Raw genomic sequence first — 25,621 nt, forward strand, 5'->3', positions numbered from 1 at the left:
GATGCTTTTACTGTAAAGTAATTGTTAGCAAATGGTGTCCAAGAGAGGATAAGAATCTCTGAGGGTTGAACTCAGAGGATGCAGTGGGAGAGTCCAGTTATTACTAATGGGTTGGTGTAATTCTTGGCGTAGATTCACATATACACTTTGAAAGTCTATTCTTTTAGAATACAGATGGAAGCTGTTAAGTATGTGCTGTGTGTGCCTTTCTATCTCCACAAAGAGCATGCAAAAAAAATCCTCCTTAAACTGAGCTCATGTAGCAGCTATAGTTACACGTGCAAAGGTGCTGCTTTCCTGACCTCTGTGTCTTTACTCACTTGTTCTTGGCTTTTCCGAATCATTAGGCCGCAGGACTTGCCAGAGAGTTAGCTGTAGGTGCTGTTTCATGGTTAGTAAAAAATGAGCTACGTGTCAGGTGCTGCTAGTTTATTTACCCTGTGCTTGCACGTACGATCCGGCTGCTTCTTGTGCATCAACACCAGCAGTCACACAGGCAGACCTGAGAGGCGATCCTGTAGAAAATGCTACACCATTCCCTCCTCACACACTCCAAAATCCCCCTTAAAAAAACACAGACAACAAAAACAATGACAACAACAGCAGAATGTTATGAGGTATAGGAATTTATGCAAGAAAAATACTGATGTCACTTCGTAATTGCCATCCCTGCTTGTGAACCTAAAGATTTGAGATCAGGGTTTTTTGCTCTGGGTGAGCGGATTAGATCCTCAGCTATGCACATTTTTGCCTGAACTACTTCTGACTTTTTTCTCCTTTAATTTGGATATATTGAACTGGACTTTTCAACTGGACTGGACTTTTCAGTCTGTTGGAAAGGCCATTTCTGTAGCTCTCAGGTGGGTTGCCTACTCTGTGAAATAAGTGAAGACTGAGCAGCAGTGTAGATCAGAGGCATGTATGGAGTTAATCCCAGGCAGCCTTCTGCCTCTAATCCTTAGAAGTCTGCTCCCTCCACTGCAGCACTTTCCACTCAGACTTTGTATAAGAACTGCATGAAAACGAAGTAATTTAAAATTGTTCTTTTAGCCCCAGCTCGTTCTCAAACCTCTCAAAACTCAGTTCTGAGTTTTAACTCTAATAGAAGGAAAATCTATGCTTTCCTGAAGGAACTGTAGTTAGGTTTATAATACAATCTTCATGTAATAAGGACTTGTAACTCCATTTTTGTAATGAGAAGAAAGTGTTTATATATAAGCATTTTTTGATTTTGCTAACATGTCCGTGTTCCTGTGTATTGCTACTGAAGCATATTCAAAATACTTAGTGAAGAATTTCTAGATTTCAAAAGTATGATGGAGCAATTTTGAATTTCCCAGAGAGAGGCCAAAAGGAATATTAATAAAACTTTGGAAAGCAGGGTGGAGTTTGATTTCATACCAGAAATGTATTTGCACCTTTATCTCCTTGTCAGCTGTCTCAGATAATACCTGTATCCAAGCATCTGATGCATATGGTTTAGTATCGTGGTCAAAAGTCTGTATTGAATTGATGGGCTTAAACTGAGCAAAGCAGAAATGTTCTAACTTATATTTTAACCTAATTTCTGTCATGCTGTGTTACATCTCTCTTTCAAACAAATTACTTCAGTGAAGCAGCAGCATAAGAATGAGCTATTGCCTTACATAATGAAAGTTTCCTCTAGATGCTCATTGCAAGACTAGTAATGAACAATATGTTCATAATCTGCTTTTGAGCAGAGTCACAAGCAGCTGTAACAATCCATTGAATTTCCTCATCTAGGCTTGTGCTGACTCTCCTTTAGGGGAGGTAATGAGAGGAACAGAATTTAGGTGGTGTAAGTATACACCATCCTGCTTTGAAAAGACAACATCAGTAACATTAACAGTCCTCCCCTGATTGTTTTCCTCATAGGAATTGTTCAGTATGCTTGCTAAACCACTTAACCTATTTTATTGTTTCCTTGCATTTGAACATTGGACTGGACACCTCCAGTCAATCTTCCTGAGTAAGTGGTTGCAAAAAAGACACCACCCAGCCTATAGATTATGTGGAGTGGTTTGCCCTGAGAAGAGTTCCATAGAGATCAGATGTCTAGAGGCACTGTAGGAAATGCTCGGGACTTGATGAAAAGAAGAAATAGGGGTTTTTTTCAATAGAAAAATGAATAGAAGCTAGTTAAATTTCTTAGTTTCCACCAGATAACTTATTTGCTCCTAAATTTAGGCTTTAACTGGAGTCTATAACTGAAAAAAGCAGTAGTTACTGTTTTGTAGAAACTATTACAGATTTCCTTCTTTTCCTTTGCTTCATGTCTAGTTAAAGCAAGTAATAAGAATTCTGGTTTATTGCCTTTTAATTGCCTTTCAAATGAAGTTTATTTTTTTTTTCCTTTTGTTTCCTACATCCAAATCAGTTTTGGACAGATCTTATCACATCATTTTCCTGTGGCCACTTAAGTAATCTTAGATGGATGGGAGCTGGGGAATGATGTGAAGAATTGAAATTTAGATGACTTGGTGAACGAGGCAGTTCACAGCATCACCTTCCTCCTTAGGCTTTATATGGAAAATTCAAGGAAACAAAAACAATGGAAAAGTTGCCTGACAAAATGTAGCTTTTTGTGTGTGCATGGTATGGGCTTGATCGTGCCGAAGAAAATTCAGACGTACATATGTTATTCCTGAAGAGACTGTAATCAAGTTAACGAACATGGCAGTGATTCTGTTTTGGTGTTCAGTGTATTTGAATTGCACTGAGATAAAATGTCACATCTTCCATTAATTTATAGTTTTAAAATACTCTATACCAAGGAGTTATCTTTCCCTTTTTAACTCAGTCAATATTCAAAACTGATGAATTTGTGGAGCATTATCTTCCCCTTTCATAATTCCTTAAAATATTTCATCCTGAAAAGGCATCTCTGCAGCAGATAGGCATTATGACTTTCAATAGCTCCCTGCTAGTCAACCTTGACAGTGAGTCTGCTTAAAAAAACCCCTTGTATTTCCAGCATGACTGACGTTTATTAAAATCACGTGTGCTCTCATTGTGTTGCTCAGGTTACATTCCCATCTGAAGACAAAAAATATAAAGCCAGTTCAGTTTCTAATCACTGTCATCTAAGTCTGCTCTTGGTAATGTAGGTATTGAGGTGGGATTGCATTAGTAGGAAGTTGTCTGTCATCACCTACAGTCATCTTGTTACACAGTGGGGAGGCTGAAAGCAGTGGCATGGCCACAAGGGCTCCAGACAGCGTGTGCACCAAAAAGGTCAACATTTTACCATGCAAAGTAATGTTTGTACAATGAATTTCTATCACTAAGATCAACTGATTGGGTAAAGAGCAAACATCATTGTGTAATGAATCTCTATCACTGATGTAATTAACTGGATAAAGATGAAACATCAATTTTATCTATAGGAATTTTAGAGGACCCATTTTTATCACTATTTTAGCCCTTCCATCTTCGCTCCCAATTCCCTGAATTACTTTCTCAATGTATTTTTTGAGGGCTACAGCAGTATAACATTTGGAAAGAGAAAATGACCAAAGTTACTGTAATAGCCCCAAAGCTAAACAGTATGAGTATATTATTATTATTGAGCATATGGCAGAGTTCCTGACTTGAGATTGATGTGTTTGTACAGCTGTTGCTAAAGCTGTGGCTCAAACAATTGCTAGTTGTTCTAATGAGCTCTTCTGCTTTGAATCAAGAGGATGGGAGGAAAAGAAAAAAACACTGTTAAAATTGCTGTTGGATTATTATGTGTATTTAGGTTAATGTGTAACTGCAGTAGGTGAACAGGAAAAAGCTTTTTTTTTTTAGTACGAGTAGTCTAATAACTTAGGGATTTAAAACAAATGACACTTGATAAAGACATTATTTCTTTAGGTTCATTTGTTTTTGTAACTTAATATAGTAACACTGTGTACAGTCTCTTTATAAACTTTACTAGTGCACTTGAAGGTATGCTTAGCAATTGTTAATAGTATTTACCCTTTGTGTTTTAAAGCGTTTATTGACTCATCATATATTCTGTTAGTTTTCCTAGAGAATTTTTGGAGGTTGTCTCAAGTGCTGGAATTTTTTAAGGCATTTCGAGAGAGAATAAAATGCATCTACTTTCATTTTTTAGAGGTCACGCATTTGTAGATACATGGCAGAGTTATACTTGCTCCAGTTTTGTCAAACTTTTGGACAAAAGGAAAAAATACTTTGGCTCAGCATTTATGCAGATTTTGTGTGGAGTTAGTTTTTGCCTTTGTAATTGTGGGACTTGTTTATATTGATTACTTAAAGTGGTGGAAGCTGATTTCCTCCCTGTGTGTACATTCTCAATTTCAGAAGTACACCAGAATTGTGTCTCGCTATTTCCTTTGGAGATCGGACTTGCTGAAACTTGCTTTTGCAATGTCTCAGCAGTATACAACCTTCTTCTTGATGTACTGGGGGCTGTTTTAAAATCTGCATAGGATAAATTCCTTCCATTGGGATGCCCTGCATTGCTGAGCTTTTGCACAGGGAAACATGGCATGTGTTGCTTTAAATAACATCTGAGATCATGATTCTTCTCATGCAATTTCTGCAGACTTGCTTCTCTCCCTCCCTTTGTCCAGAGCTTTCTCTGCTTTCAGCAGAGCTGAGAGCTTGCTGAATGCATCCTTTTCCACCCCCTTTTGGTTGGCTGTTCTGTTATCTGTACTGATACGGACATTTTTGCTTCATGTCTGTTCTTAATCTTCCTCTTCTGGACTGATGCAGAAAGCATATCAGATGAGCTGCTCTGCTGCTTCAGAGCTGTATTTCTAGGACGGGAGCTTATTTTTATCCATTTCTGAGCGAAAATTTACGGCAAAAATTTAGAGTAGCAGATGATAAAACCCCTACAGCTCAGTAACAGATGAGCAGAATTAATTGTGCAGTTGCCCCAATTAAAATCTGAAACTGCTCATCACGAATCTTGTCAGGAGTGGTTTCCATTTGTAGTGTGTGACATACAGCTCTCTGCCACGAGCAGAGCTGCATCTTTGCTGCTGGCATCCTTTAGCATGGCTCCTGGGAGATGGGTTGCACGTGGCAAGCACGAGGCCAGTGGATTGTCAGCAGTCAGCTAAACTCTGTCCAATGTCTTAAGTGCCAGTACTGCCTATGAGGCCCAGGCCCAAAGTTTCTGCTTCCTTCTTTTCCATTCTTTGCCTCAGATGTCATTTCCCCACACTGAGTGGCCTGCCTGGTTTTGTCAAAGGCAGGGAAGGCTGTGCCGTGGAGCAGTTGGAAGGGGGTGAGTGCTGCCAGCTCCCACTGCTTCAGTAGCCGTCTTGTGCCTTCCACAGCTTCCTGCGCTGGGTTCTTCAACTCTCCAGAAGCAGCAGTGCTGGGGAGCAGGCGAGAGCAGCTGTACACAGCTCCTTGCAGCCTGGGGTACTGAGGAGGCAGCAGCCCTGGGCCTGGAGCAGTCATTCCTGCTGCATCCCGTCTTCTGGACAGAGGAGTGGTTGGGCCTTGCCTTCATCAGATCTTCTGCTTTGGCCCTGTAATAATTGGATATATACCTGATACTAGGCATCTAGGTCAAAAAGCATGTACAGACAATTTAAAACATTTGCGCCTCTGTAGTAAAGCTCAGAAATGCCTATGCTTTGCAAGGGAGCAATGTAGTAGAGTCTTTGTGAAACTTCAATAAATTTCATCTTAAAAGCTACTGTATTTAAAGCAAAATAGGGAAAATATGTTGGTACTGTGAGAAAACCTGCTTCCTAATATAGAAAAGCAATATTTCTCTAATTTTCTTTCACTATTTACTCTGAAGAACTTTCTCAACTGTTTAATGGAAAAAAGAGTGTCACCTTAATTTTCTTACATGGTATGTGTTACATAACTCCTATGAGGGAGTTGTTAGCATGTAACTTGAATCTGTCACTGAAAATCTTGCCTGTTGGAGGTCTGCAGAGAAAATCTTCAGTGCTCACACTGATGTAAAATGATGTCCTATGAGGGGAGGCACAGGTGACGTGCAAGAGATAAGTAACTGGATGATGGCCCCAGTTGGCCTGAGGGAAATTGCTCAAGATTGTGCACGAAAAGGAGAAACCTTTGCCTGAAAATTAGAACATGTTTCTGTTCATTAGCCCTTACATAAAAGCATGCAAGTGCCTGTGCAGTTAGTGGTTAGGGGAAATGCCCCCTCCCTTCCACTGGGAGACAATCATATTTAAATAATCAGGCCACTTGCTTTGATCTGTAAAGAGGATGGCTCAGTACACTGCACAGAGTAAGAACTTGACTAAGAAACAGTGCTAAATTACATAAATCTGTCCTTGGCGTGTCCTGCCAGGCACATGGATGTAGCTGTCTTAAAATCTGAACAAACAGGTGGCCAAAAGACTAGACTTGAAATCCAGACACTGTCTATTAAAAATATAAGCTGCATAGAGGGAAGCTGAGATTTGATCTATTAAAAGCTTGTGGTTTTCACAAACTGTGAAACTAAACTTCAGCAGTCTAAGTCTTAATACTTCCTACTTGTGACACAAAATGTATTTCTCTCCAGAAATAGGAGAGAATAACAACTTACTGCTAAGAATGTAATGCCCCACAGAGTCCACTCTGCCTTCCTGTAGTGCTTGTAGGAGTATACAAGATTTAGATTTGAGACTTTATTTCCCCGTTGTCTGAATTCCAGGGAGATCAAACAGAACTACTTTTGTTAACCTAGGAAGGTTTTTTTTCTGGCACAGTATCATGCCTTCTTCCTGTTTAAAAACCCCAAAAACAAACAACACAAGTGTGGATGCAAAGTTGTTCCAAGAGGAGGTTTTTTCCCCATCTGAATTTTGATGGTGTTTAGCTCACAGATAGCAGTTGTATTTGCAGCTCTCTGTGTGTACACTCTGTAATGCATATGAAACTAGTTAAAAGCTTAAATGGAAAACCTTGATTTACAAAAACTTGGTTTTAAATTTATGGGGTAGGAAGGCAGGAGAAGATATTAAGAAAAAATAATGATAACAATAATAATAATATAAGTGTGTTAAACCTTTCAGGCTTCTGCCACTAATTTTTTAATTCAAATGAACAGTGTATTATTTCTGCTCTTACTCAGAGGTTTTCTTCATTCCTTTATCTGGTGCAGTTGCAAATACGTCTGTTGAATGACTTTTTTCAATATTAGAAAGACCTTTGGAAGTCATTAAGATGACAGGCTTAGGGGCAGGGTTGGGGTTTTATTTAATTGCTTGTTGGGCAGTTTAGTATCTCATTAAGAAAAGTTGAAGACTATCTAGCCTCAAGCTTAGAATTCCAGTCTATCTGATGTCAAGATAATCAGCTTTTGATGACGTGGAAGATTTAATTATTGCATACATGTGAAACTGCTCTGCACTAGTGCCTGTATCAGTCAAAATTAATATAGATAATTTATTAATCATGGAAGACGTGCTGAGGAGTTGAACTCTTTGTCTATTCACATACTAAAAAGATTACTAACCGGTGTTTCGGCATAGTGCATAACTTGAAATAAATGACAAGAAAGGTTTGCTGACCAGAGATGAAGGCACTGTATTCCAACACAAATAAGATTGAGGGATTTTCTTCTATGTATTGAGTACTAGCTTTCTGCATTTTGTGATTTTTTTTAAATTTTTTTAAAGAAACTAGTTTTATGCAAGTTATATCGCTCTATCTCACAAGCGAAATTCATGCTTCCCAAAGGGCATGGTGGAAATGCCCCATTTGCAAGCCTGATAATGCTTAAGCTGCATTGTCTTTAAATGGTAACTGCTGTTATGATGGCTTTTTAAAAGTTGAAACACATCTAATGCCTTTTGATGTACATTCCAGTACTGGTTTGCAAAAAATAGGCAGCAAAGATATTTTTAAGAGGTTACCCAGCAGGAGAGAATTAAAGTTCCTGACATGTACAAAATTTCCTGAATGGTCTTATACATGGCAAATTGGTTACCTCTTACCTCAAAAGCAGTTCCCAGGTCGAAACTGCATGTATGACCATGACTAAAATAATCCTTGCACTCTTTTTTCACACCTTCCTCATCTCATCTAATAACAGGTGATCACTCTGTATGCAGGCGGGCTTTTATGAACTTGTGTCATTAGATGCTTGTCAACTCCATCTTGCATATTAAACCTTAAAGTACATCACTGTAGATTTCTGCTCTCTGTGTTTTGTACCAACAAAGAGCCCTTTTCCCCAAACTCTCATAATGTACCTGCAGCAGATCTTACTGATTAGCTGGTTGATTTGTCCTGATGAGTTTTCTGGGCTTTTTTTGATTGGTTGGTTGGTTGGTTGAATTTTTGTTCCCTAAAGTCCATGGTGGATGGCAGATCTGCAGTGGCAGAATGACATGCCAGTCAGGGTTACTAAGTTTGCTGTGCTCCTTTTTTCAGTCTTTGCCCCATCACTGTTTCACAGTCCAGGGACTGTGAAATGTTCTTATTTTTGATTTTGGAGCATTTTGTGTTTAGAGGTGCAGAGCTTCAAGAAGATTTAGTTTGGTTCCCTAGGTAAAGGAGTCAGGGGTTCTGTAGTCCCTTGCAGTAAAACACAAAAAACAGCAATATGGAAATAGTTAATATGAAGCAGAGTCTTTCAAGTCATCAACTAGCTTAACATGGCTGATTTATTTTTTAGGGAAAAAAGCAGTTTATTAGTCACAGATGTGCATGTTTCTAGTGTTAAGAAAGCTGGGACTAGAATGAGAATTCCCATTTCCCTTCCCATTTCAAAAATTTGGCTGTTTGTTGGAGGTAACTTTATCTTCTAGTTTGAGGGGGTCAGAACCATACTGCCTGCCCTTTAGCTTCAAAAATATATTTATGGACTCTGAGTGAACCCTCTGACCTCACTACAAGAGCAACATATGTGGTTTTTACTTTCAGGGAAATGGCACTTAAATGGCTTCTTTTCTTACTGTGGCTATGAATTATAAAACAAAGGCCATCCATTAGGTTTTTTGAAGTACTTTACTGAATTGCACAACTTTCTCTACTTGTACAAGTAGTGGTTTTATTAAATTTGATGGTTTCTTGTTGGGTTGGTGTTGCTATGTGTGACCACTATATTTGAGTTGGGCTTTTCTTCTCTCAAAGATGTCCATCTGTTTCATTTATCTTTTTCTAAAAGGGAGTCTGATTCTCACTAGAAAGTTTACTGTACTTGAAACACATTTGGGGTTAGCATACCCCAAATTTATTCCATCTGTTTTGGATTTAAAATTCTGTGTTGCTCTCAGTTCAATTTTGAATACTCCTTTTTTCCCCTTAGTGTGTCTTAGTGATAAAATATTCTTGAGCAACGCTAGAAAAACAATTTTCTATGTAGTCATAAAGGAAACAAAGCTGATTTAGTGTAAACAATCCCAAGCATGGTAATCAATCAAACCAAGTCTGTATCCCTAATTATATAGATAGAAGTCATGTATAGTGATGGGACAGGGAGAAATGAGACACTTCCATGGGGCTCTTCCCACAGTGAAGGTGAAAGGTCTTTTTGTGCTCTTGAAAATGCTTGTATTGGATATTGATATTACCTAGTGCTTCGATCTGGCAATGCCTCTACATTAATACATGAACACAGGCACCCAGGTTTTGTACATGACTGTGCTTTAGTATTGTTACTGGGGTCCTGAGGAAATAGATGGCAGTAAGCAAGTGGAAAATCTGGATGCCTATTGGCTGGGATGAGATGGGAAAATCGATGGTAATGGGTCTCACTGGGAAAACACTGACATGGAATATTTCTAGTGAGTGGTAACTCAGTTATGAGGCTTTAGAGGTGTTTTCTGCAAATTTAGGGAAGGGTAAAAAGAGCTGATCTCTGAAGAGGCTTAGTGGGCTGGTATTGTTTTCAGGTTAACACTGATGATTTTAAATCTCTATTTCTTAATGGCCTTTTAAGTAAAATTTGGTCTTTTGGCTGATGCTTTTATAGCAATTAATTTTTTTAAATTATTTTAAAAGAAGGTGTTATCAATGTATACAAGTATCTTAAGGGTGGGTTTCAGGAAGATGGGGCCAGGCTCTTTTCAGTGTCCAGTGACAGGACAGGGGGCAACAGGCACAAACTGAAACACAAAAGGTCCGTCTGAGTATGAGGAAGAGCTGTTTTACTGTGAGGCTGGCAGGGCACTGAAACAGCCTGCCCTAAAAGGCTGTGGAGTCTCCTTCTCAGGAGATACTTAAAACCTGCCTGGATAAAACCCTGTACACCCTGCAGTGGGCATGGTCTAGCTGATCTCCAGAGGTCTCCAACCTTTGTGATTTTCCTTCTCTCTGAGTGGTTTCAAGCTTTAGAGAGCAAAGTGGAACAGTGCTATCATTTCGGTGTACTACTTCCACGATGTCCACTTTTGTGATTCCCTAAAGCCCTGATAATACTTCAGTACAGATTTCATAATAAGTCATGCAGAAGGGAAGATAAGAAGCAGTTACATGCTGCACGCCAAACGAAAACTAATGTTGTGTGGGAGGATATGGCTAGAGTATGTGCTGTGGAACATGTCTGGCTGACATTGTTTTGTCTCTTAGATCCTCTCTGCTTGAGCAAAGGGTATGTATTTCTCCATGCTCTTTTCCCTCCTCCTGCCTACAAACTCCTGGCTTACTTGGGTTAAGAGTTAGGAGTGGTAGAATAGAAGTACAGTCACACAAAAATACTTCCAAAAATACAAATTGCCTTCCAGAGTTTCAGGGCCTCTGTCCTGTACTGCTTGGTTTTACAAGAAATTCGGTAGTTGCTAAATGTAGCTTGTCAAAAGGATGTGTGAAAATCTGAGGAGGTGGAACACACTTTATAAAAAGAAGGGGTTAATTAACTGGAGGCATGTTACATGCTTAGTAATAGGCATCTTTTTGTAAAAGTCAATCGTATGCAATCAGTTACTGCACCACCATGCTGCCTTTTTGTTAGAAAGGAGTAATTGCAAAGGAAAGAAATGCAACAGATATAAAAATACAGAACAGTACATGGTGAACTTCTGCGAAGGCTTTATTTTTTTCGTCTTATGTAAACAAGTGAATGTTCTCTATTTTATTTGTGTGGAAGGAACCTTGTATGAGCTGTTATTGAGAGGAAAACTATATACAAATGAAAGAAAAATTTGGCTGAGTAGTTACAACATTTTCAAGCTTGCGAGTTTTGGAAATGAGGCATTTAGTTTGTGCTTTAAGAAACCTACTTACAAGAACACCACCACTGTTTTCCCATCTTCTGTGGTCCTCTAGCAGAGTAGCAGAAGGTTATTTATTGAAATAACCATCAGCTGATGTTTGCTGTGATTTCTGAAACAAGGCATCTGATAATAATTAAAATGCATGATACAGTAAAGATAAGTTTGGTGAAAGACCAGTCAAACTAAATTCTTACAGAGGTCTAACAGGAGATTGTTTAGATTCCTGTGGAGAGCTTGCAGATGGAGGCAAGTTTCGTTTGGAATTTTTTTAATAAGCAGATCAGGGGTTTTTTTATAAAGTGAAAAATCTGTCATGACGTGGATGCTGATGGCTAGTAGGCTTGCTTTTCTTGCATATGTGCTGAGAACCCTTAAGCAGTAATCCTGGTGCCTTGAGGGATACTCAGATTGCAAGCTAAAACCCATTGTTATGGATAATTAATTTCTTCCTTATGCTTTCCACTTCAGCAAGAAAATAATGTAGCAGTTCTTAGCACTGCTCTCCCAAGATTTAGAGACAAAGACAACTAGTGTTGCTCTGCATCTCCTTTTTTCTAATACCCATTACTTAGAGCCTTGAAGCCAGGTTAGTGGTACCATGTGAACTCTCCTTACCTATGCACACTACAGCTGTTGCTGGAAGATAGTTCTGCAGATGTGACTTGGTTTAAATTCTTGGTTTAAAGAGTTAGCAACTAGCTTGTTAGACAGAAAGTATGCTTTATAAAGTTTGTCTATCTTCAGCTTTGTGGAAACATGATGAAAGTGGTGGTTAACAGCAATTATTATTTATGTGTTCATATAGTGTAAGCTACAAATGTTCTTGGCGTCAGAGCTGAGGTATCTTAATGGTGACATGGCATGGGTTTTACTGGAACAGAGAAACATTTTCATAAACAGCATGATAGATCACAGTTTGGATTCCAGTGGAAGTGTGCTTTTGTGAAACAGCTTGAACGTGAAGGAAAAATAAAAAGTCCAAACTTTTTATATCCACATTTTATGTCTCTTTCCCCATCTCCATTCAAAACCATCATTCACATGTAGTGCTGTGTGGAAATGGAACAACCTCACATATTTGTGTGTGGATCCAAGAATTTGGATGTTTATGATTACGTGTATTGCTACATCAATGTGACCATATTATTCTGCAAAATTCAGACTATCTTTGGTCAGACTGGCAATACACCTCTTAGGGGAAAGCTGCCAGAAAAGGTGACCTGAACATCTGTGTCAAGCTTCAAGAAGGAGTACAAGCACTGCATTTAACTCCCAGCAGTAGAAACATTCAACAAAACATTATTTATGTCATCCTTTTGTAAACTATCTATCTACAAAAGTGCATACACCGGGGGGGTGGGGGAAAACCCCCATATTTAACAGCCTAGGATAGTCTTGCTAATATACTAGTGATAGACAATATTTATAAGAGTGGTTACAAGAATGTTTCCAGGCCCCCACTTCACCTTCCCCCCTTCAAAAAAAAAGTGTATTTTTAGGAAAAGAGAACTGCTGGGGAAAACAGCATTGTGCTGCATAGGGAAAAAAAGAAATCTAGTCTCACAATAGCTAACCAGTGGGTGTTCATCATAAGTATACAGTCCTGGTCAAGTGACAGGAACCTTGGTGGGAAAGTGTTTTTGGCCTCATGCACATTTAACTATGGCTTGAGAAAAGTGTATCCTTTGTTTCATTACAGAACTTCAAGCGTGTCATGCTGAGAACTACTGCTGATCCTGAGATTTCAGCAAGTGGGCTTTTAAACATTGCTTTGTGCCTTTTTAAGAAACAAACAAAACAAAGCAAAACTCAGAGGAAATTTAAGACAGACGCTTAACTGTCTTCTGGTTTCTTCTTCCCTCTACCCCAAGGGTAGGGGAAATATATAAATAACAAAAGTAATTGGAGCATTTGTAATTAAATTTGGTGTTTGAAAAATGATTTGCTTATCTCATTGAGGCAATTATTGTTACCCTTCATGTATTTGCTCAAAGCAATAAACATTAAAAGATAAAACAAGCATATCCTTCCATAAAGTTACGTGACATAAGTAAAGTATAATCCACTATCAAATAAGCATCAGCAGTGGGGAAGTAGGAATTATAGTTGAGGCAGGAACAACTTCATGGAGCTTTACAGTACTAAACACATCAATGGTGCTTATGCGTGGACGGCCCTGTGCAGCGTGACCACTGATAGTTGCGGTGTCATTAAAGGCCAGGTTACCTCAAAAAAATCTTATTGATCTATCTGTAAATTCAATTCCATATCCATTATTACATGCATCCATTATTACATGCATCCATTTGCCTTGTTTCTCACTTGCCAGCGCTTCAGCTTTAAAATGCTCCCCTTGTTCTTTTTTCCAGACTCCCTTTCGGTCTCCAGCAATGATGCCAGTCCTCCCGCTTCCGTGACATCACTTCAGCCCCACATGATCGGTGCTCAAAGCTCCCCAGGCCCCAAGCGCCCTGGCAACACCTTGAGGAAGTGGCTCACCAGTCCTGTGAGGCGCCTTAGCAGTGGGAAAGCAGATGGGCACGTCAAAAAACTGGCCCACAAGCATAAGAAAAGCAGAGAGGTCCGTAAAAGTGCCGATGCAGGCTCGCAGAAGGACTCTGACGACAGTGCAGCGACCCCACAAGATGAAACTGTCGAAGAGGTGAGTGCTCAACAGCTTCCCGAGGGGTGTGGGTTTGTTTTTCAAGGAACCAAATGTTGTCAGGTGAAGGTTGTCTCCTCAGCTGACTGTCGAGCAGTGGAGCAAAGCATTACGTGCCCTGTGCTCATCCTTCACTGCTGTGCTTTGCATGCGTCCCGTGCCAGGGACAGTTTGTGCCCTCTGAATGTCATGGAAGCTCTATGAAGCGCCTGTAATTTAAAAAGAGAAATAGGAGAATGAAAGGTTGTCCTTTGGCTTTACTCTCTTATGCTAATTAGGAAAGTGACTTTGAGTAAAGGTGCTTCAAGGTCTGGGAATAATCCGGTTATTTTGTATTTCCTTTGCTTTTCTTGTTGATGGATCAGGGAAAGTGTAGGCAGAGCTGCTTAACTGCTTAAAGCTCTAATTGCACCTTGCATAAGAGTCAGAGCACAGAAAAATTACTGGCTCTTCAATGCAGGCCCCTTACCATGAGTCAAATAATATGCATGGCAGTTTTCATTGGAGAGAAGGAAACCGTGAACTGTTCCTAATTTTACCACCAAGGACAGCTACTGAGGGCTTCCCTTCTTCCCACAAACATGTGCCTCTCCTTCAAAGTCTGGATCTCATGTATGAACAAAGCTGGCCCCCAGTTAGGTATAAACAATAGCCAAATTCTCTCTTACAAACCTATGGCTCAGGCTGAAACGAATGTCGTGTTACTGCTTCCAAGGGCACAGCTGGGTTCATGTTATTCCCTTTTAACAGATTGACTCTGACTATTGGTTTTGGTACTTACCATACAGAAAAGTGGTCTCAGTTGCCCAATTTTTTATTTATTGCAGCTTTTTTTTTTTTTTCTTCCTCCCAACATATTTTTCTACACACTTGGACCACTAGTGAAGTTCCACAGCAAGTATAGGGAAAGGAAAGACTGAACACTTGGCAGCATGGTGAATTGGGAGATGTTGGTTAGGAATGAGTATTGGCCTCTGACATTGAATGTCAGGCTGTAGAAAGAGACCCTCTGTGCTGCAGTTGTAATATTGTTTTGGCAGTATCTGTTATTCTGCAGTTCTGTGAGTGAAGGGAAAAATTTAAGGCTGTGCCTTAAAGTCAGAAAAAAACAATAACCATCTATGCTGTCTTCCTGCAAAGGTAGATAAATTACCCTGTGAGATCAGTACATTAAACTTCGAGTACTTGAAATCAGAGTTCTTTGTGGGAGGCTGAAAGGATAATTGATGAAATACTGCATGTTGTAATAGGTTTTTTTTATATCCTCTAGAAGTCTTGCGGTGGTACAGACCATACATATTTCAGAGAGATACAGATTTCTCTTTACAGAAGTGAACCTGGAAAGCAAGCATGGCTTGGATAAAACTTCCCTGTAGTAAATTTCAGCTGAATGTCTTTTTCTTAGTATTTGAGTTCTTTTGCTTTTACCAGACATTGAAAACTGTCTTTGGCATCTGCATTTTCCCCCCTCTATTAAGGGGGGTTTGTAGGAGCATCTTGACTTGTTGGGAGAGGTCTGAAACTACAGAATAGCCTTAAAACGAGCATGTGATAACAAGCTTCATGCTGTTGAGATAACAGAGCTTGACCACCTTGCTGTTATTGACAGAGAGGTCGGAATGAGGGGCTGAGCAGTGGCACTCTCTCCAAGTCATCCTCATCAGGCATGCAGAGCTGCGGAGAGGAGGAAGGCGAAGAGGGAGCAGATGCAGTGCCACTTCCTCCTCCCATGGCAATTCAGCAGCACAGTCTTCTCCAGCCCGACTCCCAGGATGACAAGGTAGGAGTAGGGTGTGGGGGAGGCTCCACAGGATGAGATAACCTCTGTTATCTTTTCTTCTTCTTCTGAAGGTCTCGAAAATGTGTGTGATACAGCTCCATGGTAGACAGGAGTAATCACTTTTGCCCTCTAGACAACTTTAAAAGGGTGTTCTTTGAAAAGAGCATGAATTAAATCCTTCTCTGTTTTAAAAGCACAAGTATAGAAATTTTTCTGCTAGCACTTTAAATGAGGAAATGGACTGCTTTGTGTGCTCACAGAATGATTTACATCACTTTGGCTGATGCTGTATTTCGTGATTAGAGTCTAATTGTTTTATAATCATACCTTTTGTTATTCTTGAGTTTTTTGGGGTTTGGGTGGGTGGGGAAGGGGGGGATGCCTAAGAGAAAGGAATTACCAAATAAGGGTAATAATTGTCATGGTTTAACCCCAGCCAGCAGCTAAGCCCAACACTGTCACTGTTCCACTGTTCCTGTGAGAATCAGAAGGGAAAGAGTGAAAAAACTCTTGGATTGAAATAAAGACACTTTAATAGGTAAAGCAAAAGCTAAGCACACAAGCACAGCAAAAGAAGGAGTTCATTCACCACTTCCCATAGAGAGGCAGGTGTTCAGCCATCCCCAGGAGAGCAGGGCTCCATCACGTGTAGCAATGACTTGGGAAGATAAACGCCATTGTTCCAAATGTCCCCCCTTTCCTTTTTCTTCCCCGCAGCTTTATAGGCTGAGGATGATGCCATATGGTCTGGAATATCCCTGTAGTCAGTTGGGGTCAGCTGTCCTGACTGTGTCCCCTCCCAGTTCTTTGTGCCCTCCATTCTTGGTGGTGGTGGGGTGCTGTGTGAGCTCTGCTCAGAAATAGCTAAAAGACCTCTGAGTTATCAACACTGCTTCCAGCACAAATCCAAAACATGGCCCCATACCAGCTACTGTGAAGAAATTTAACTCTGTCCCAGCCATAACCAGCACATAATCCATCTGTTTTTCACAAACAAAGGCACGTTAGAATTGAAGGTAAAAATTTTGCACCGGTTATAAAACTTTGGATGTAGGCTGTAACTGCATGATCAACTTGCGTATGATCCATTTTTTCTTTAATGTTATGATGTTCATGCATTGAGAGAGTTTATTTCAATTTTGAACCTGGATCCAACATTTAAGGGATAAGTATCAAGTCTGGAAGTAAAGGGGTTTAAAATGGAAATAATCTGGACTTTTGCAGCAAATATGCACATTACTGTTTTCATGCCATTCTGATCCTTAAAATTCTTAACCTTTGTAATCTACAGCACTGAGTATTGTTAGTGAATTTTGTGATTGCTTGCTCTCTGTTCTCAGTGGTGCAGATGTTATGAATAACGTCAGTGGATCTTATTTATTTTTCTTTTTTTTTCTTCCTTTTTTTTTTTTTTTTTAAAAACACTGCCTTTTAGTGGGAATCTACTCATCCCTGAAGCTGTTGTTTGTAGGATCAAAATGGCTGGTTCTTATGCTCTGTGTGTATTCAATTCGTACATGTTTCCCAAATTGACAGAGTGTAACATATGAGTTGAGAAATTAATATATTGGGAATATTCCTGAAACAAAAACAAAAATAGGCCAGCCTTCAGAGCTGAGAGAATGTTTGCTTGCTGTAATAATCTCAGTTTTTGATTTAGAAATAAGATGAAAATAATACTGGTGAAAATACGCTTAAGCTCTTGCTGATGAGCTGCCATATTTGTGTGTTCCTTCAGTGATAGAAAAAAATTGATATGTAAATATTATAAAAGTTCTCCACAGAAAGATTAATTTCATCACATACTTTTTAACATAGCAAGAACACTTACGTGAAGGGATATGTTTGTAAGCAAGTGTCTGCTTACTTGTGTATTTCTGGTGCAAAGTCAGACACGTACCACAGTAGAGGAAGACTTTAAGTAGCTTTCAATCTCCTGGAAATTTTATTTTCACTGCTGTTGTGGTTTAAACGCAGACAGCCACCAAGTACCATCTAGCTGCTTGCTTACTCCCATAGCAGTGGGATCAGGGAGAGAAAGGGTTGAGCAGTAGAAAATGTGTGGATTGAAATTAAGCAAAAACCATTCACACAAGCGAAGCAAACCAAGGAATTAATTAGTTGCTTCCAAATGGGTGGACAGGTGTTCAGCTATTTCCAGGACAGCAGAGCCCCATCAGGTGTAATGGTGACTTGGGAAGAAAAATGCCATCACTCCAAATGTCACCCCCTTCCTCCTATTTCCCTCCACTTTATGCTCTGAGCATTATGTCACATAGTCTGGAATATCCCTTTGGTCAGTTTGGATCACCTGTCCTGGCTGTGTCTCCTCCCAACCTCCCAAGTACTCACCAGCAGGACAGAACAAAAAGGCAGAAAAGGCCTTGGCTCTGTGTAAGCCCTGCTCAGCAATAACAAAAACATCTCTACATTATCAACACTTCTTTTAGCACATCCAAAATGCTGCCCCATACCAGACACTGGGAAGAAAATTAACTCTACCCCAGCCAAAACCAGCACAACTTCTTAAAAGGTTAAGATGCCCCCACTTCAGTAAAGACGTGTTGGGACAGTTTTTGAAGTAGCTGAAACTACATTTAGAGAAGACTTCAGAGAAGTTAAAACCTGGTAAAGTTAATATTATACCATAATTTTTCAAAGTACGTAAACAGTGATTCTTCTGCAATGTGCTGTTATTATGCAATATTTGTCCTTTGTGATGGGAGGCAAAAGTTCCCATCATGGGGCATCCTGGGAGGTTGTGTGTGCCTCACAGAAGTCCACACACCACCGACTTTTAGTACCTAAAGTAAATGCTTTATTGGAACACAGAAGTGAGAAGCCAGAGCAAAGTTTTACCCAGGAGAAGGTAGTTGGCTCTATTGATAGAGTTACTGATTTATAAAAAGGCTTGCAAACAAGTTCCTAGTTGTCTGTCTTCTGGGTGGAGTCCTTCTTCACATTCCTGCCATACTGGGTGGTTTCTTGGATTGCTCAGCTACTCCGGATCCCGAGGAATGTCTCCTGCTTTCTGTGACCTCAGAGACTTGGCGTTCATCTCTGCCTCCCTGCAAGCATTTCTTCTTCTCCAGAGCTCCTGCTCAGTGCTGGAAACTCCCTGTTTGCTGGGTTTCTCCTTCCCTTCCCAGCCTGCTGTAGGCCCCTGGCAGCATCTCATACCTGCGGGAGCTCAGTTGCTCCCTCCAGCTTTCCCTTCTTTTCTGGGCAAGGGATGTACTCTGCTCCCAGAGTACATCATCAGGAAAGTCAGCAAGGAGTTTTATCTATGTAGCTCCTTCTTTTTCAGATAAGATGTGATATAACCACAGGCACTGGAAATCACAGTTCTGAAGTTTTAACTCCCATCCTACATACCCCAAAAAAGCAATACAAGAGACAAAAGAGACCATAAGCAGAACCTGATTTCAACACTGACAGTGTTTTTTAAAACTAAGCTGAGCTCTGCACCCAAAGTGAAAACCACATAAAGCCACAGCTGTGGAAAACCTGATCAGCAGTCAGATATCAGAAGCATGTAAAAAGACAGGTCAGCCTGTGGGATTGCTCAGTTTTTGGTGTGCGTGCAAACATCGTGTGCTAGGCCATGCTGATTTTTCTAATAGCACTAAATAACACAACCATTTTCTCCCCTAAGAGCACATCTGCACACTATATGCATTCTTTCATTCAGCAGAATCATTGCGAACGTCATGGATTTGCATTTGGTGGCAGTTTACAAGTTGTTTGCATTTAATTTTTGGATAAACAGTATTAAAAGTTTCAAGATCAGTTGTGTTAATATGAAACTAATTATTTTTGCTTTTTGTTTTCTCTTTTTGTAAACTCTGATGCAGCATTATGTTGACTTGTGTTCTGTCTCTGCTTTGGCTCAGTTCCCGTATCTTTCCGTTTAAAGTTATCTGTATTTCCTTTGCTTACCCAGCCCCTGTTTTCCTTTCCAAATAAGGCAAATACAAGGCAAACTACCTAAAATCTGTATATTCTTTTCTTCTCTTTGTGTTTACTTATGGGGAGTCTTGTTACACCCATGCTTAATTTGAGCAGAACCTCTTGTGTTGAGTCATTATTCGTGCCGTTCCTTTGCCCGGTTTGTTGGAAACATTTGCAGGACAGCTTGCCCTGTGCTGCATGATGTTCACTGTGCTGTTCGTAATATGAAGTACAGTTCATATTACACCCTGTTTCCACTTTCCAGTTACTAAATGATAAATGTAATATGCAAACAACTCTGTTTGCAAATTACTGTGGCTGAATTTAATGGCCTTCTCCCAGACTCCTTTACTGTGAACACCTTTTACCTTCAGTTGTATCTATAAACTGGCATTTTATAGCTTATGAGGCCAGAGATCTTCTGTGCTCTACACATACCATTGGGAAAAATGGATGGCACAAGGAATGGTGAGCTCAATTTCCCATCTGAATCTGGGCAATATACTCCAGCTCTTTTAGAAAAGTAAATGCCCCTGAGTTATTGGTGTATTTTTTCTTAACATGATAATGCTTCCTCCTTTATTTCAAGTCTTCTTGATTTCTCTTAGTGTTCTGCAATTGTTGCTTTGTTTAAGCAGCAATAAAATAGGTTAACAAACTGTTGTCTATTGGGTCAGCTCAGGCAAGTTTCATAGCTATTTGCCAGGAATTATCAGCAATTATATTTCCTCGACTTCTGTTGCATGTAGGAACAGGAATTTTATCCCAGCAGTTAACTTCTGTGGGGTTTATTTGAAACTTCCAACTCTAGCTGCTCACGTTGGAAGGGATGGTCTTAGTGTTATATGACGCTGACAGTACCTGTCAGGTACCTTTGTCTGACAGAGAAGTGAAGGAAGTCTCTTGATCCTTGATCCTGGGCTAATTCTGGGATTCTTCTTCCTTTGTGTCATTGCACAGACATCTTCTCGACTGCTGGTGCGGCCGACAAGCTCCGAGACACCCAGTGCTGCAGAACTCGTCAGTGCAATTGAAGAGCTTGTCAAAAGTAAAATGGTGAGACTGACCAGCAGGTGCATGTGCTTAAAGAAGTTGTGTCTTCAAGTCCCGGCTTGCTACTCAAAGCACACCTGCATGTTTTACATTGACTTATAAAATTTGTTGTCTGTTTCAAAAGTTACTTCCTGGGTTGATGTATGGGGTCATTTTGGACACACTCTTGTAAAAGCATTTACTGAATAGGTAAATGGCAATGTAGAGGAGCAAAAAGCAATAAATAAGAGGGAGAGAGAAGATGGTAGAAAATCTACTAAGTATGTCCTGTTAATAAAAAGAAAATGTCCTATTAGTAGACTGAATGCAATGACCAGGAGTCTTAAACTAATAGACCTTTATAAGAAGAATCCCTGAAACTAAATTTATTGCAAATCTTAGGAGGTTAGCAGTAAAGTAGGTAACCCTAATAACACAAATATTTATGTTATCTAGTTGCTCTTTAGACAACATGATAATGAAGAAATAAGTAAAAGAGTAAAGGGATCATTTTTCTTGTTGTGCCTCCATCCTTGCTAACAAATTCAGTAGGAGGAATCTGTGTCAGCTTTTTTAGGTTTCTGTTTTAAATTTTCCATGTTTCTGAAGATTCTCATTATATGCATAATTCCAGGAAGGCCCTTTGTAATCAAAATCCAGCTTGACCCAGTCTGAGGAATACTTCTCTGGCTGACCCTGTTTCAGATTGGGCTATATGATCTCAAGAGGTCCCTCAGCAATTCCGGATTTCCTCAAAACCTTTAAATACAACTTTTGCAGCATAGCCCTTCTTGGGCTCAATAGGAAGTGCCTTTGTGAAAACTGCAAAGAATTGCAGCATGTCAGCCCCATGTTATCAGAGTTTGATATTTTCCAGGTTCATTCTAAATTGAAGCACCTTTGACTTTCAGTACCAGAAATTTCATTTTCTGTCCTCTCATTCAGAGAAAATTACATTCTTGCATAAAATAATTACTGTACTCTCTTGGGTATTAACTTTGCATTTTACTTCTCTTACACCAGAAGGGTGAATACAAAGTAATCTATGGGAAAATTCAACAGTCTTTGAATTTTGGTAAATGGAAAGTTTGATAGTCCATGTGTCTTTCAGGCTGCCTAGCAGTGGATATAACTTAATGATCCATGCATATAGCCCTTGGGGGAGATGTTCTCATTTCACAGTTTCAGCCAAGGTTCAGCTTCCCCTGAGTTTTGGGAAAGTCATATCATTGTTGTTTTTTACTTTTTGTGGGGAAAGAAAAAAGATTATAGCAGTACCCCACCCCAGTGAAGTAAATGTGTCTTGCAATAAGGCTGTATCACATGCAAGGAAAATGTGATACATAGCTGTAGCTTGGTCCAAGATTATGGGCTTGAATTAAAGAAATCCAATGAATACTTCATAGAAGATGTTTGTATTATTTCCTCCTATTGCTTCTTCATCTTTTATACAAACAGAAGCTGGTGGAGTCCATGCAAGAGAGAGAGATAATGTATCTGGAAGAGGATACAGGGACTCTTTTCTAGGATCTGAACAAGCTCAAAAACAACATTGGCAGCCTAGAAGTCATTATTTTCTTCACTGAGACGCTATTTTGGCTAGTTATTAAGATAACCAAAACATTTCACAGAGAACACCACTTCTCTCGAGTTAAAAATGTAGAATCATAAAAATCTCCTATAAAGATGTTCTCTTTATTGTTGAAAGTAACTTGTATATGCCAGAAGTCAAATATGACAAATATAATTTAATCCCTGGCCATGGGGACACATTTTGTGTTGCTCCTGCCATAGAAGTATTTGTATCCTGAGCAGGAAGAGTCCAACTTTTAGCCACTGCTGCTCAAACCAGTTCAGCTCCCTTTTTTCCTGTGAAGGGAAGACTGTCATCTCAAATGTACTTCTCAAATGTGCTTCAAAGACTCAGTTATCATGGAAAGCCAGGTTTCCTGGAGGCTTGTGACTTGCTTTGCCCAGATACATTAAAGTAATTGATCTCCCATAGGTTGCTAGTAATTGATCTCCCATAGACTGCTTTATACAGCACCTTGCAATGTGTCTTGTGAATAAAGGAGAAATAAATCATTGTTGCTGACTACCTTGAATACTTCCTCAGGCTCTGGAGGACCGTCCAAGTTCCTTGCTGGTAGATCAAGGGGACAGCAGCAGTCCATCCTTCAACCCTTCAGATAACTCCCTTCTATCCTCCTCGTCACCCATAGATGAGATGGAGGAAAGGAAATCCAGCTCCTTAAAAAGACGACAGTAAGACCAATTTTGTAAAATTTTTTACTTTTTTTTCTTTTTTTTACAATGCTTATTTTGAACAGGCAGCAGAAGCTGTTACTCTGAAAGTGGGAGGACTTGTATTAGATGTCAAGCATGTGGTCACATTTCTCTGTGACATTCAATCTGTGATTTTTAATTCTAGTCATACCTACGTTTGACTTCTGCTGCATGTCACTATCATTTATTTGGGAAGATGCTGATCTTTAAATGTCCAAAGGTCTATTAGACTTGGAAAAAAAAAGGTCATTCCCCTCATTCTGTTCCAACCCATGCTTAATTTCTCTACGTAGTAGTAAACTGTTACCATGGTAGAATAAAAACATGCCTGGTTTCAAATTTTTTAAACTTGTGTCTAGAAATAACCATCCATATAGCTAAGAGTCTCCAGACCAGAGACATAATAGCATTTTATTTTAAACAATAGTTAAATGTTTAATTTTAATGTCACATTTAAGAAAACATCTGACTTTGGATAAACAGAAGCAAGGCGTGTCCAGTTTGAAAGTCAAAGCAGTATCTTGCTAAGAACCAATGTACATTATTTCTTCCATTTCAGTTCTGTCTATCAAACATGTGTGACTGCAAATATCAAAAAAGTTGTATGCCATTAATCCTCTTGGAAAATCTGCTTCATTTTTTAATATTTGTTCACCTTTTTCCTTCCACTGTAGCTATGTGTTACAGGAATTAGTGGAGACAGAGCGAGATTATGTGCGAGATCTGGGCTATGTAGTTGAGGTATGATGTTTTTAATTCTCTTGATTTCTTCTTTTTTTTAAATGTGTTACTAACAGCTATGCAGCTTGAACTTCACTATGTTTTTCAAAACTAAACACAGGAAGAGAAGACTAAAAATGTGAAAGTTTACATTCTGAGTTTTCCCTCCTGTAAGCTTTTAATATATTAAAATACTACATCAGATTTTACTCATTTTTCCTGTTACTGTGTTCACCTTGTTCTTTTGAGGAGTGTAGTTCTTTGCCTTTTTTTTTTTTAATCACTACCTCTGGCCTAATCTTATTCTAGTAGATAGTGGGTTTATTTAGCACATCTAATTTTTTTTTTTAAAAAAAAGCATTGTACCTCAGCATACAGAGCAGCTACCCAAGATTTTAAAGATTGTTCCTCAGGATACGGAGCAGCTACCTCCTTCCTCTCCTACCTCTAGGCTTCTCTTAGACTTTCTAGCTTCCCCTGCTGTAAAATGAGATAACATCTCACATCTCCCCTCAATCTTCAGCTACCAACAAAATGCATTTGGAAGAGTAGAAAAATGAGCATGACAGTGAATTTTAGCCTAATAAAGTTTAATTCTTAAACTCTATTTTGGAGGCAGGGAGGGAAAGAAAGATCAGCATTATGATAGGGTTTTTACAGTATTTAAAGGATGGATTAGGAGTCTGTAAATAGATGTATTTTTGTAAATAACATCATAATTTCTGGTAAAAATGCTGTACATCAAAACATATACTTGGCAAACCAAAAGCAGACTTGGCTATTTAGGAATAGAACTATTGGGGGGAAAAAAGGAATAGAGTTGCATGAATATTACAAAATTCAGAAACACTCCCAATATAATTGCTCAGTGAGACACAGCTGTGTGGACACCAAAAATAAGATGGGACTATGGGAAAATGTAAGAGGAACTTTATTGCAGCAAGAATGCTTGCTAACAGTATTGATTTTTAATTTGTTGTGCTTGGTTTGCTCATAGTGCAAGCAGTAGTCCATGGAGTGCAGTCCCATGGGCAGTTTCCTCCTCAGTGCTCTTTAGTGTGGGGTTAGTGTGAGTGAAATAAGACACAGAGCAAAGCAGCACAGAAGCCACTTCAGTGGCTCTGACATTTACTTGGGAACAGCCCCTCTTGGCAATGCATTGCAGCTCCTTCAGGCTGTAAGGAGAAGGGCTGTGGAAGTTTCCCTCATGCTTTGAGCCCATTCATGCAGGCTAAATTAGACAGTGAATTCATTTTTCTAGCACTGTTGAGTAGACAGCCTCACCTCAATTTGTGATACTTTGTGTCTGTGCTTTATGTTATGCTGTGTTATACAACAGTTTTCTGGTTTGGCTTTGTTTCCCAGCAAGTTGTTGCCATTGGACATCTTCTGGGAAAAGGGGGATTAAAAGACAACTCGGGTTTTTTCAAGTATGTTCACAGTGAATTCACTTGGACTGTTGCAGGGTTATATGGCACTTATGAAGGAAGATGGTGTACCTGATGATATGAAAGGCAAAGACAAGATTGTATTTGGAAACATTCACCAGATTTATGACTGGCACAGAGAGTACGTATTGTACCTAAAAAATATTAGACTGACTTTAGGAATTATTTCCTCAGGTATTCAGATACAAGGTAAATGCAGTTGGTTTTGTGCTTTAAGTTGTAGAAAATGTAACTTCAGCTTAAAAATGTTGGTGTGAAGATTTGCTTTCAAGAAGGATGCACGTGTGTATATATGTAAATGTATATATATTTGTATATATATATGTATATATGTATGTAGCAAGTACTTCAGCTGAGGGTCTCTGATATTGACAGAACTTTGTACATTGCTTTCTCTGTAACAATACAGTCTAAAGAATTTGTTAGGGGTGGTTAACATGGCAATATTATCATCTCAAGCATTCAGAAGACTAGGATGCGGAAAGCTTTCAATCAATGTATGTGAAATTTAATCATTTTATTAGTGAACACTAGGGGTTTTTTCATCTTGGCATGGATTCAGCTT

General features: G+C 39.4%; 1 protein-coding gene across 2 annotated transcripts in view; it reads left to right on the forward strand.

The window, feature by feature from the left end:
• Positions 1 to 25,621, forward strand: part of TRIO (trio Rho guanine nucleotide exchange factor) — a 243,846-nt gene that overhangs the window by 195,126 nt on the left and 23,099 nt on the right. For both annotated transcript variants that reach the window (XM_066186236.1, XM_066186245.1), the window contains exons 35-40: positions 13,547 to 13,839; positions 15,449 to 15,619; positions 20,531 to 20,626; positions 22,719 to 22,867; positions 23,563 to 23,629; positions 25,074 to 25,177. In XM_066186236.1, coding sequence (XP_066042333.1) covers positions 13,547 to 13,839; positions 15,449 to 15,619; positions 20,531 to 20,626; positions 22,719 to 22,867; positions 23,563 to 23,629; positions 25,074 to 25,177 — 880 coding nt within the window. The remainder of the gene's footprint in view (positions 1 to 13,546; positions 13,840 to 15,448; positions 15,620 to 20,530; positions 20,627 to 22,718; positions 22,868 to 23,562; positions 23,630 to 25,073; positions 25,178 to 25,621) is intronic.

This window comes from Chamaea fasciata, unplaced genomic scaffold, assembly GCF_029207755.1.
Source record: "Chamaea fasciata isolate MVZ Bird 193981 ecotype frontalis unplaced genomic scaffold, bChaFas1.0.hap1 SCAF_1, whole genome shotgun sequence".
Lineage (NCBI taxonomy): Eukaryota > Metazoa > Chordata > Aves > Passeriformes > Sylviidae > Chamaea > Chamaea fasciata.